At 38.9% G+C, this 13,346-nt stretch overlaps 4 protein-coding genes across 5 annotated transcripts in view; 3 read left to right on the top strand and 1 right to left on the bottom strand.

Annotated features, from left to right (window-relative positions):
- The window catches only part of phf10 (PHD finger protein 10), a 10,234-nt gene extending 8,500 nt beyond the window's left edge, over nucleotides 1–1,734 (top strand). For both annotated transcript variants that reach the window (XM_037697495.1, XM_037697496.1), the window contains exons 11-12: nucleotides 465–653; nucleotides 1,464–1,734. In XM_037697495.1, the coding sequence (XP_037553423.1) occupies nucleotides 465–653; nucleotides 1,464–1,561 (287 nt within the window). In that variant the 3' untranslated portion in view covers nucleotides 1,562–1,734. The remainder of the gene's footprint in view (nucleotides 1–464; nucleotides 654–1,463) is intronic.
- A 3,620-nt stretch (nucleotides 1,735–5,354) lies between these two features.
- Nucleotides 5,355–7,949, top strand: psmb1 (proteasome 20S subunit beta 1). Its single transcript, XM_037697494.1, has 6 exons — nucleotides 5,355–5,528; nucleotides 5,836–5,943; nucleotides 6,142–6,223; nucleotides 6,647–6,776; nucleotides 7,261–7,367; nucleotides 7,445–7,949. The coding sequence occupies exons 1-6, from the start codon at nucleotides 5,428–5,430 to the stop codon at nucleotides 7,628–7,630; spliced, it is 714 nt and encodes a 237-aa protein (XP_037553422.1). The 5' UTR covers nucleotides 5,355–5,427; the 3' UTR covers nucleotides 7,631–7,949.
- Nucleotides 7,950–11,327: 3,378 nt separating this feature from the next.
- psmc3 (proteasome 26S subunit, ATPase 3) lies at nucleotides 11,328–12,947 on the bottom strand. The gene is made up of 2 exons (XM_037697493.1): nucleotides 11,969–12,947; nucleotides 11,328–11,778 (listed from the first exon to the last, which is right to left on the bottom strand). Exons 1-2 carry the CDS (start codon nucleotides 12,911–12,913, stop codon nucleotides 11,440–11,442), a joined length of 1,284 nt encoding a protein of 427 aa, XP_037553421.1. The 5' UTR covers nucleotides 12,914–12,947; the 3' UTR covers nucleotides 11,328–11,439.
- Nucleotides 12,948–12,981: 34 nt separating this feature from the next.
- LOC119430056 (TATA box binding protein) overlaps nucleotides 12,982–13,346 on the top strand; it is a 4,312-nt gene continuing 3,947 nt past the window's right edge. Inside the window, exon 1 of the mRNA XM_037697492.1 lies at nucleotides 12,982–13,063. The gene's annotated coding sequence lies outside the window, so the exon portion shown is untranslated. The remainder of the gene's footprint in view (nucleotides 13,064–13,346) is intronic.

Here is a 13,346-nt window from a genome sequence, read left to right as displayed (position 1 = left end):
TATGTGTATATATATATATATATATATGTGTGTGTGTGTGTGTGTGTGTGTGTGTTTTGGTTTTTGTAGAAAGGTATGTTTATTACACTCAAAGGTGTTCAACTGAAAAACAATAATTTTCACTTCATCTTAGTTTCTTTTACTTCATAGCTTGGTATAAATGTTTGTCTTGTTAAAATGATGCACTTTTACTGCAGAGTAAATGTGGATAACTTTCCAATTTATTTACTAAGCAGCAGTTATGACAAAGGGCAGTTTTGGATATTTATTTTAAAGAGTTGCTGATGGAAACATATCAAGATAGTTTATGAGCAGAGTGATCCTTCTGAAGCTCTTAAAGGGCCTGTGGAGGTAAATGTTTGTGTTTTGTGTCTGTATGTTTATGCGAACTTACCGTCTATATTTTTGTTGTGTGTTTCTTCTCTTTGCTCCCCAACACGTGTATCTATGTTCATGAATTTTAGGCCATCCGTCCTGCTTGGACATGAGCGAGGAGCTGGTGTGTGTGATCCAGACGTACTGCTGGCAGTGCATGGAGTGTAAGACCTGCACCGTGTGCCAGCAGCCGCACCACGAGGACGAGATGATGTTCTGTGACAAGTGTGACCGAGGATACCACACGTTCTGTGTCGGCATGAGCTCAATTCCTACAGGTGAGCTCATGCATTTGGTTCAGACACTTAAACTGTGTGTGATCTCTATTCTTGAAGTGTGTGTTCTCTATTTTATTTTGCTGAGACAAAGAAAATCACAAATATGACAAACAGTTAAACATTCTCTCTACATCAATTTATTAAAATGAAATAAATAAAGTGGCTGAATTGCTTAGATTGAGATATAAGTTTTGAATTTTCATTAACAAACCCTCTCCAACTCAATTCTAAATGTGCAACTAAATCTGCATTTGAGTCGTGGGGCACATACAAATAAATAAAGAAATAAATTTACAAGTAAGAAAAAAAAAAGCACAAACCAAGGAGGATGTCAATGCATCAGAACAGCAAACCCAAACAGTCTGTCTTGAAAACAGGAAATGCAAATACTACAAGAAATGGACAAAAACAAGAGTTGGTGTTTGTGAGTAAACTTTAGGAAATTAGCCAAGAAAACGAGATTGAAACACAAACAAGCCAAAAACAAATCTTCATTCCAACCTAACCTTTTGTCTAAAAATATACAATTTTTAACATCTTATTTTACTTACATTATTACAAAGCCATATTGTTTATTAGTCAAACAAAGTAGTTTGTTTAGTGTTGTATTTGTGTGAGTGTTTATGTTAACTGCAAAATAAAACAGGAGTGAACGTCCTTCAGCTGCACATCACAAAGACATGAGAAAACCAGACTTTAGACCTCTATTATCCTAATGATACTTTTTATGCATTTGACTCTTTTATTATTATTACTTTTAACCTTTTTCTGTTTTTATTTTATAATTAATAATTGACTCTTTTCCCTCAGGTCATTGGATGTGTAAAGTTTGTGACAAAGACTTTACCACACCCAAGAAGAAAGGAGCGGTAAAAACTCCTAAGAAATCAAAGTCGGCTCAAAAATAATCAATTTAACAAGTTTAACTACCAATGCACTATCATGAATTCATTCCAGTATTTCAGAGATTTTTTTAAAACCCTTTGTTGTAGCATATCTTTCTTCAAAAGGGAAAAAAATGCATCTCTTTAAGTGGATTATTAACAATTAATGCTTCTTAAGTTAAATTGTTAAAGGTTAAAAAGAAAGAAAATCAAGCTATAACTGTTAATTCCTTCATCTGTGCAGAACAGTTAAGATCTGTTTGTAATTGTCAGATATAATTTTTTTGTGTACAGTTTCATCCACTCACTCCTGTGACATCTGTAGATGAGAATTATCAGAACTTACCTCCAGGAAACAAACGAACTGCAGTTTCTGTCTCGTGATGTTTCTGCAGCTTCAAACTTGTGAAAAATCATTTCAGGTAAAAAAAAAAAAAAAAGGTGCTTTTCGTCCTGTACTACTGAAACATTGGGGCTTGCTGATATTGTTAATGTTAATGCAACACATTTTGTTTTTGTATTTTAATATTTGTTTGTGTTTTTATGATTATTTTTATTTTAAAAGCCAGGCCAGTGAGAGGCATTTCTTTTCTTTTTTTTTCTTTTTTTTTTAACAAATGGTGCTTTAGATCCTTTGTAGTCAATTACCAGTACCAGTGACTGGTTTGTTGAGTGTCTTAAATGTGACTCAGCTCTTCTCTGCTCTTTTGTATTAAAAGAAAACTACTTGTTTTTACACTAAAAAGAACATCAATGAGTGCTAAGTTTGCAATCATATTAATTTTTTTAAATAATTTAAACATTATTTGTGTTTTGCATTATTGATTAATATTGTTTTTTTTTTTTAATGTTTGTTCCTTCTATAATAATTGAATATTTTTGTTGTTTTTTTGCAATAAAAGATTCTTTTAAAGGGTCAAAATGCAGTTATTTCTTACATTTATTTTACAGCATCACTAGTTTTTCACATTTATTACAGGCGTAGCAGTTGCAAGAAACTTAATACTGCAGTTGTAAAACATTAAAACAATCCCAAAAGTCTTATTTGTTAAGTTTAATGCCTTTAGAGATACAATATCTCAGTGTATACCCCTCACATTTTTGTAAATACTTTATTATAAATTTGAATTGGACAGCACTGAAAATATGACACTCGGATACATTTTAGTCAGTGCACAGCTTGTATTTATCTGTCCATCCATTATCTTTACTTGCTTCTTCCTTTTTTGGGTCCTGGGGGTCACTGGTGCCCATGTCCAGCTATCACTGCGAAAGGCAGGAGACACCTTGGACAGGTCTCCAGTCCATCACAGGGCCACGTAGAGACAAACAACCTTTCACTCTCTCACTCACACCTAGGGACAATTTAGAGTTACCATTCAGCCTAACATGCATGTTTTTGGTCTGGAGGAGGAAACCAGAGTACCCAGTTTCCTCCTCTGTGCCACCACTCCCCTAGTGTACAACTTGTCTAACTGTAAATTTGCTGTCCCCTCACAATAACTCAACACAGTCATTAATGTCTAAACTGCTGTCAACAAAAGTGAGTACAGCCCTAAATGAAAATGTCCAATTAGCCATTTTCCCTCCCCTGTGTCATGTGACTTGTTAGTGTGTTACAAGGTCTCAGGTGTGAATGAGGAGCAGGTGTGTTAAATTTAGTGTTGTCACTCTTATATTGGTCAGTATAGAAGTTTAACATGGCACCTCATGGCAAATAACTCTGAGGATCTGAAAAAAAAAGAATTGTTCTACATAAAGGTGGTCTTGGCTAGAAGAAGATTCCCATTGTCCTGAAACTGAGCTGCAGCATGGTGGCCAAGATCATATAGCGGTTTAACAGGACAGATTCCACTCAGAACAGGCCAAAGAAGTTGAGTGCACATGCTCAGTGTCATATCCAGAGACTTTTGAAGATGTATAAGTGCTGCCAAAAGTTAAAGGGGTGATGGGTCAGTCTCACTGCTCAGACCATACGCCACACGCTGCGTAAAGATGGTCTGCATGGCTGTCGTCCCAGAAGGAAGACTCTTCTAAAAATGATGCACAAGAAAGCCCACAAACAGTGAGGACATGGATGGAACCATTTCCTGTGGTCCGATGAGACCACAATTAACTTATTTGGTTCAGATGATGTCAAACGTGTGCGGTGGCGGCGGAGTACAAAGACAAGTGTGTCTTGCCTACATTCACGCATGGTGGTGGGAGTGTCATGGTTTGGGGCTGTGTGAGTGCTGCCAGCTGTGGGGATCTACAGTTCATTGATGGAACTATGAATGCCAACATGTACTATGACATACTGAAGCAGAGCATGATTTCCTCTCTTCAGAAACTGGGCCGCAGGGCAGTATTCCATCATGATAACAACCTCTAACACACCTTCAAGACCACTGCCTTGCTAAGAAACTGACAGTAATGGTGCTGACATGTCTCCTGACCTAAACCCTATTGAGCATCTGTGGGGCATCCTTAGACAGAAGGTGGACTAGCACAAGGTCTCCCAACGTCCACCAGCTCCATGATGTCATAGAGGAGTGGAAGGGGATTCAAGTGGCAACCTGTACAGGGCAGTGCTTGAAAATAATGGTGGCCACACAAAATATTGACACTTTGGGCACAATTTGGGCATTTTCACTTAGAGGTATACTCATTTTTGTTGACCGCAGTTTAGACATTAATGGCTGTGTGTTGAGTTATTTTGAGGGGACAGCAAATTTAGACAGTTATCCCACCTGTACATTGACTACATTGTATCAAAGTGTCATATCAGTGTTTTCCCATGAAAATATATAAAATATTTACAAAAGTGTGAGGGGTGTACTTACTATTGTGAGATACTGTAAATGTAGCCTGCTAATGTGAATTGCTGTTAAAATATGTTAAAATGAGACTTTAATAATAAAAAAAAAATAGCTATACTGTACTGTACTTCAAATGTCTCGATGGTATAGTTTTTTTTTATCTTTTATTTTAGAAACTTAGTTTTAAGGTTTTTTTTATGTGTGTTTATTTATTTTTTCATTTTAGATTTGTATGTTTGTTGAACTTGATAATGCTGTACGACATTTTGGTCCTTCATGCTTTTAATTTGATTTTACTAATAATACATTGAATCAATGGCATATTATTACAAAAATAAATTGGTTGACTAAATCACTTTTTGTGTAAGTTGCTAATCTATATAATTAAAGTTCTTGTGTGCAAGATATTTGGTTTACCATCTGTGAGTTTTTACTGTTTAGCATTTGATGCAAGCATTTGTGCAGACATTTTCCAACTTAAACTGAATATTGCTGTTTCACAATATCTCATAAGCTAACAATAGTTTGGTGTTACCACAAAGATTGTTTTAACATTTTCATTATCTTCATTTTTGTTTGATAGAGATAAGTTCATTTGTAATTTTTTTATATAGTGCCAAATGTCTTTTAAAAGTTTTACAAGCTCTTCAAAGCATGATATATTTTTTGTTGAAAATTAACATTTTGACTATCCAGAAAACTATTTATTCTATTTGTATTACAAGTATTTACAATCCCAATGTTGTTAGTCATAAGATATTTTCGATGTCTACCTAACAACACATACAACCTGAATAACGATACCTTTATATTCAGTTGTTTAAAATTTTAATTTGTTTCAGGGTGTCATTTGACGATCACCACCACATGATGTTTTTTTAAGGAGTCACACACAGACAGTCATCAAAAGGCATTTATACTTTCCCAGCTTTGTTCCGTGTGTAGTATTCCAAGTAGCCTGCGGGGGCGCTGTTTGACACGAACCTCCAGAGTCAACGCCGCCAATCGTCGAAGAAGAGGCTGCCATATTGCAGTGATACAGCGAGTTTGTCTGAGCTTCTTCTGTTTTGTAGGCTTTGTGTTTCAATAATGCTTTCAGCTCAAAATTTTGTAGATCCAGGGAAAATGAAAGATTATCATTACACGGGTCCAACAGAACACCGATTTTCACCTTACGCCTTCAATGGAGGGTGAGTTGTTTTTTTTTTAATTGCTGCTAAAAAAAAAAGTCTAGAAGCTAACTGGCTAAAGTTAGCAAACGAAATTTTAGGTTTTATGAAAGCGATGTGTATATTTATATATGATTTTTTTTGTTTGTTTGTTTTAGAATATAGAAACTTAAATAATGTATTCTTTGTATTTAATCTATTTTAATACAAAATGTATGAAACTACCAGTTTCAGTTTCGTATTTGTGTCCTAGCTTCCGTTAGCAGTGTGGTAAACTCGATGCTACGATGTTTCATGAGTTAAATTAACCAAGATTTTTGATTCTCAGAACTGTACTGGCTGTTGCTGGAGACGATTTTGCTATTGTAGCATCAGATACCAGGCTCAGTGAAGGCTACTCAATCCACAGCCGGGACTCTCCCAAATGCTACAAGTTGTAAGTGCTCAGACATTTTTCAAGAGGAAAAATAATGAACAGCAGTGTATTTGTTATTAGCTGCTATTGGTCTAGCTCTGTGCATCCACGACTTCATCAGAGCACAGTGCTGTAGACATTATTTTGATCTTTATTTGTTGTCAATGTCATTCATCTATATAGATCACACCCACGTTTTTTTTTTTTTTTTTTTGACAGGACAGACACAACTGTTCTTGGCTGCAGTGGTTTCCATGGTGACTGTCTAACTCTCACAAAAATCATTGATGCTAGACTGAAGGTAAGCTGCTTTTAGTTTCACTGTATGATCAAGATGTGTTCTGCAAGGACTCTTCATTACACAGTCATTTCTAATACAGCTTGATGTCATCACACTATTTAAAAATGCTGGATTAGGCAACAAAAAGCCTTTGCATTTACCTATTCATCTCTACAACACAAAATTTAAACTATATTCAAAGACGTTCAAGAAGATGAATGAATTGAATACATTTGTTCAAAAAAAGATTAACTACCACTAAAGATGGGACTGAAATATTTAATTCACTACAAAAAATATATACATTTAAAGATATTAAAGTTGCTGTGTTAATTTTCTCTAACCAATTCGTTTTTATCATAAATTGTTTTGTTTTTATGCCACAGATCTCGGGTCACTAACTACTAGATGACTTTCAGATAAATATTCCTTCTCTTCTTTCAGATGTACAAACACTCAAACAACAAGACTATGACCAGTGGAGCCATTGCGGCCATGCTTTCTACCATCTTGTACAGCCGGAGGTTCTTCCCATACTATGTGTACAACATAATTGGTGGAATAGATGAAGAGGGTTTGTACTAATATTGAGCTCCAGCTTTTACAGTTACATTCATGTTGTCAGAAGTGCATTCTAATAAATATAACTATGCTTTATGCACATAAAATAATGTAAATATATTGATTCACAAGAGTCAGGGTGGCTTCTGGGTAATACCAGATGGCTAGGCCTCAGACTGACGAAGCCTCTTGGATGAGGGGCGAAACGTTTCTTTTTAACAAAAAAAACGAAGTCCAGATGACATGATTCAACCTTTTTTGTTGATATTGATTCTTGTTTTTTTGGGTTACATCACAACAAAATTTTTGTATCCAAAGGTGAAACAGATTGCTTTCCTCAGTCTTCTGTTGTGTTACCATATTGCATAGTATTGTACTGCTGCGTGTATGCATCACTGTTTTTGGTTGAGGTGCATGTTTTGTCTTAAGTCTACACTAAAACTCTCCCTGTGTTCTTGTAATTGTTTTAAATTTGATTTTGAATGTGTGCAATTTAGGCAAAGGAGCAGTGTACAGCTTTGACCCAGTGGGCTCCTACCAGAGAGACACCTACAAGGCTGGAGGATCAGCCAGTGCCATGCTACAGCCATTACTAGACAACCAGGTAGACAACTGAAACACATTTACTTATCCTTCTCACTGTGGGCACAGTTTGACTATTTTCAAAATGTCATGTTACAGATTGGTTTCAAGAACATGGAAGGGGTGCAGCATGTTCCTCTGACTCAGGAAAAGGCAGTTCAGCTTGTCAAAGATGTCTTCATCTCAGCTGCAGAGAGAGATGTCTACACTGGAGATGCCCTTCGAATCTGTGTTGTCACTAAGGAGGGCATTAAGGAGCAGACGCTACCACTGAGGAAGGACTGAAGAGGAGAAATGTTGCCAACATGGGTTTCCTCTTGGGATTCTCTGTTCATCATTCGCTCTGCTAATCTCACTTCTTTTCCATCTAGTTTCTCGGCATAGGAGTGTTGATCCTGGGATTTATTCAAGTATGGCTTTTCCTGGGGATTCTTAATTTCTGCTCTCAAAGCATCTTGGTCTTATCTTAGATCAACATTCCTATTCTGAGAAGCCAGCTCATTACCCACACATGCTCTGCCTCTGTTTGGATTTTTCATTATATGTTGCAGGGATTTGTGCTCAGCTTTTCTTTTTACATTCTTAATAAATGAAAAGAAATTAACAAGTGTTCTTGTGGTTTATTACCAGTACCAGTACTTGTATCTGCTCTCAGATCTTCTCCATGATAGGTTTTTTGGACACTGAACAAAGAAAAAAACATTAAAACCTAAGCTTTTATGTTTATGCACTTTAATTTCGCAAAGACTAACTTATGAAAATGGTTTATTGTATGGTATATACAGTATAGTAACAGGCTTTTGTCAGAATAAATTATTTTGATATAATTGTGATTAGATGTTGACTTAAATACAACAATGTTTTGTCAGGTCTTCTGGACAGTTCCTTTTTTTTTGTTGAGGCGTTTCACCTTCCATCTGAAGGGCTTCATCAGTCTGAGAAGTCACATATAAATTGTTTTCCCCACCAAGCAGTACAGTCCAGTGGACCCACCATTTTGCTGATAAGATGGTTTCTGAGAGCTGTCCTCTTCCCCCAACAGGGGAGCCCCCAGAAACCATCTTGTCACCAATAAACTGGTGTGTCCACTAGGTGTACTGCATGGTGGGGAAAACGGTTCATTTGTGACTTCACAGATTGATGAAGTCCTTCGGATGGAGGGCAAAAAGTCTCGACGAAAACAAAGGAACTGTCCAGAAGACCTGACTGAACATTGCTGGATTTCTTTACCTGGATTATTAAGCATGAACTTTGATGTTGACTTAGTTTTTTTTTTTTCCCCTATGGCTGATGCCAATCTTTAGTAATCAGGATAGCTGAGGGCAAGTACAAAATACCTTTTTTTTTCATTTCTGGCCCATAAATATTTCAGTTTTCTCCAAGTATAATTGTTTAACTTAAATATATTGAACAACTCTTAGAGGAACTTGGAACACAATGATACAAAGCAGTTGAAACTAAATTGCGAGCTACAGTTAGCTGCAGCAACTACTGCTGTACAGTATTCCTGTTTAATTGATTAGGTATAAACTGGCTTGATTGTCTTTTTTTTTTTCCACAAACAAATATTGGCCTGTAGTCGATCTACTTCTGATTATGACTCGAAAATATTTCCGTCAGCTTTGATTGAGGTTCTACATCTGCAGTCATTCTAGATTAGAGTATTCAGGAAACATGGCATATTTCCTTACAGAGTATTGTGCATTGTTTTTTAAGAACAAAGTTTTAATCAGTTTCTTTATTGTCATTCGCACCTCATGTGGTACATGTGGTGGAGCAAAATTGTGTACAAAGGGTCCCAGTTACATCCAACAATAAAATGTAAAAGAAAAACAGTAATAACATCTAAGATATGAACTAAGAAAAACATCAACTAAATATACACTAAGCACTCGTAACATAAAAACATTACGTCGAACATCAGCACAAACATGAACATGAGTCTGTATAAGCAGATGAGCATGCATGAACACATCAACATTGAAACAGATCAGCAGCAACATGATGTGATTTTTTTCATAGTGATTATTCTGGTTTATTGATTCATGAGTCTAACAGCCTCAGGGTAGAAGCTGTTCCTCAGTCTAGTGGTTCTACACTTAATGCTCCTCAACCTCCTTCCTGAGGGGAGTGGGGCAAAAAGTGTGTGTGCTGGGTGAGTGGAGTCCTTCATGATGCAGGTGGACCTCTTCCTGCATCTAGAGGTGTAGATGTCTGTGATGGTGGGAAGACTGACTCCGACAGACTTCTGTGCAGCCTTCATCACTTTCTACAAAGCTTTTCTTTCTGCAGCTGTGCAGCCTCCATGCCACACATTGATGCTGGAGCACGGGATGCTCTCCACTGCACACCTATAGAAGGAGGTGAGGACTGAGCTTCCCAGACCAGCTCGCCTCAGCCGTCTGAGGAAGTAGAGTCTCTGATGAGCTTTCTTGATCAGGCTGGTGGTGTTGCTCCAGCTGAGGTTGTCATTCATGTGTACACCCAAGTACTTGTAGCTGGAGACCACTTCCACCACAGATCCTCTTATGTTCAGGGGGGTGTAGATGTTTTTGTTCCTTCTGAAGTCCACAATCATCTCCTTTGTCTTCTTCACATTGATGTGAAGGTTATTCTCTCTGCACCAGCTCTACAGGTGTTCCACCTCTTGCCTGTAGCTGGACTCATCATTGTTTGTGATGCATCCCACCACTGCTGTATCATCTGCAAACTTTACAATGTGACAGCCTGGATGGGTAGCTGCACAATCATACGTGAGCAGAGTAAACAACACACGTCCCTGAGGAGAGCCAGTGCTGAGGGTTATGGTGGAGGAGGAGAAGTTGTGGATCCTCACTAACTGTGGTCTGTTTGTTAAGAAGTCTAGTACCCAGTTGCAAATGGAGGGGCTTAGTCCCAATGTGAAAAGTCTGTCCATCAGGGTTTTGGGGATCATGGTGTTGAAGGCGGAAGTTAAGTCCACAAAGAGCATACAGACGTAAGAGTTTTTCTGCTCCAGATGGTTGAGCGCAGTGTGGACCACAGAGGAGATGGCATCCTCTGTTGATCGGTTCTCACAGTATGCGTACTGGTGAGGGTCCTCGTTGATGTTGATGGTTGTTTTGATGTGGGTCATGACCAGTTTTTCGAAGCATTTAGCGACTATCAGGGTGAGGGCCACTGGCCGATAGTCATTCAGACCAGTCACTGTAGAGCTTTTTGGGACTGGGATGATGGTGGCAGTCTTCAGGCAGGTGGGAACTGTCTCCAGAGTAAGTGAGGTGTTAAAAACATCTGCCAGCACCTCGCAGAGCTGATCAGCACATTCTTTCATCACTTTTCCGGGCTGTTGTCTGGGCCAGTTGCTTTGTGTGGAATAATCCTCCTGAAAGTACTCCTTACTTCGGCTGAGGTCACGCTGAGATGCTATTCTTCTTTTGCTGGGTGGTCTATTCGGGTTTTCAAAGCATGCATAGGACTTGTTTAGGGCATCAGGCAGAGATCTGTTATGCACTTAATGCCCCTCCACATGCTCCGAGGGTCTTGTGAGATGAATTGACCCTGGATCCTCCGTGCATATGTGGCCTTGGCCTTCTTAATACCAGCAACCAGTTCTTTCCTTGTCCTACTCAGCTCCTCTGAGTTTAATCCAGAATTTTAATTTTACATTTTTAAGGCCAGTTATGCTTTCCTTACCGGTTTGTTGTAGCTTATTATTTGGAGACAGAATCTTGGTAGATGAAATCAAGTATTTCAGCAAATCAAATAAGTTTTAGACGCTTGTAAAAAAGTTAATATTTGAAAGCCCACATTTGCTTTGAGGAAAATACATTATTTTAGTGTTGGTGATGTATTACTTGTGAATGCAACTATCAAGCACAAGATTCCAATGATTTTAAATCAAATTGAGAGAACAAAGAATTCCACAAATATCCAAAGGGATTTGTGAAGGACAAACTTTCAAACCCAAACTCTTGATTAACTGAAGAACATAAAACACCACTTTTATTTTACCTCTTTTTATTCACCCAAGGTAATCAGCATTAGTAACAAGTGTTTACATAACTAGTCGATAAACAAAAACTGTTGTACAAACACAGACACAATCAGTGTCTTTAAGCATAGTATTGAAGGTTGGCCTTCTTCTTGGCTTGGACCTCCAGGATGCCCTCCATGTAATCTTCATGATTCAGCTCTGTGGCTCCACGGCGCAGTGCGATCATACCAGCCTCCACACACACAGCTTTGCACTGGGCTCCGTTGAAGTCGTCAGTGCAGCGGGCCAGCTCCTCATAGTTGACATCTGGACTGACGTTCATCTTACGGGAGTGAATCTGCATGATCCGAGCTCTTGCCTCTTCGTTTGGCATGGGGAACTCAATCTTCCTGTCCAGACGTCCTGAGCGAAGCAGCGCTGGGTCCAAGATGTCCACTCTGTTTGTGGCAGCAATCACCTGAAAAATATAAACAATGCAACCAGGATCAAATCTGGGGTCACTATAAAGTGAAGCCGTTACTGAATGCTTTGTCTATTTACAGTATAATGTCTATTTTACAAAGTATTTAAAACATTATTATATTATTATTACAATATGAGATTAGACATTTAAATTTCTTTTTTTAAGTTGTTGTTGGTATGCTTACCTTGACTTGCATGTTGGGCTGAAATCCATCCAGCTGGTTGAGCAGCTCCAGCATGGTCCTCTGCACCTCCCTGTCTCCAGCCTTCTCGCTGTCAAACCTCTTTGTACCGATGGCGTCCAGCTCATCGATGAAAATGATGGAGGGGGCTTTCTCTTTGGCCAAGGCGAAGGCATCTCTCACTAGTTTGGCTCCATCACCAATAAACATCTGGACCAGCTGTGGACCAGCCAACTTCAGGAAAGTGGCCTTTGTCTGAGCAGCGCAGGCCCTGGCCAGGAGTGTCTTTCCAGTACCAGGCGGTCCATACATCAGTACCCCCTTGGGTGGTTGGATGCCCAGGTTTTCAAACTTCTCCTTGTGGTTCATAGGCAGGACTATGGCCTCTACCAACTCTTGAATTTGCTTATCGAGCCCTCCTATGTCACTGTATTGCTCTGTGGGGCGCTCATCCACTTCCATGGCTTTGACTCTGGAGTCATACTCAGTAGGCAAGGTCTCCAGGATCAGGTAGGAGTCTTTGTTGACTCCAACCAGGTCTCCAGGCTTCAGCTTCTCAGCATCCACCAGCCCGATCACCGGCAGGAAGTAGGTTTGTCTTGTGGAGGTTTTAATGACGGCGCACTTTCCTTTTCTCTGGGAGTCCAGATCCACATTAGCCCCGTCCTCCTCTTGGTCGTTGGGGTCAACATCCAACAGCTCGATCACGTTGGACACCAAGTACGGAAGCGTTTTGTTCACCTTAATCTTCTCCGTGTTTTCTTTGATTTTATCCTTCATGGCCTGCAGCTCGTGAGTCACGCGCAGCACCTCGCTCTTCATTATCTTTATCTCACTGTCGAGGAGACGAGTCCGCTGAACTATCTCCTCTGTGGACATTTTTAACACTTCTTCGCCGATACCATCCTCCACTTCGTCCCAAACTGATTTGTCACTCAGCGACGCCATTTTTGCTCTGTCTGCGCCGGTGGTGAACTGTGACGTAACGGAACTTAAATGTTTCCTCTTCCGGTTAGCGCCGAAGTGCAGCCTGGGGGTTGGGATCGAGCTGAGGCAAAATAATTGTTTGTCGACTCGAGACTGCCTTAAATTACAAAGGTTTGTGCGTAAGTTACCTAAATATTTTTATTGCTTTCAGTCGTATAGATCAAAGTTATTTGCCCAATCTCTAAAACTACGAAGCTGCATGTTTTACGCTGCCGCAACGCGTTTATCGGCATTGCTGCTAACTTGAGCTAGCTAGTAGGAAGGTTTTTAAAATGTTTCATTTATGAAAGCAAATGCATCTTGATGTAAAGCTATTGTAGTTTTGATAACTGTCATATATATATATATATATATATATATATATATATATAAGACTACGGGTTATTTAAACTGA

Source organism: Nematolebias whitei, chromosome 2 (genome assembly GCF_014905685.2).
Source record: "Nematolebias whitei isolate Nwh7 chromosome 2, NemWhi1, whole genome shotgun sequence".
In the NCBI taxonomy this organism is placed as follows: Eukaryota; Metazoa; Chordata; class Actinopteri; order Cyprinodontiformes; family Rivulidae; genus Nematolebias; species Nematolebias whitei.
The sequence above is the reverse complement of the archived record's forward strand: the minus strand, read 5'-3'. Positions and strand labels throughout refer to the sequence as shown.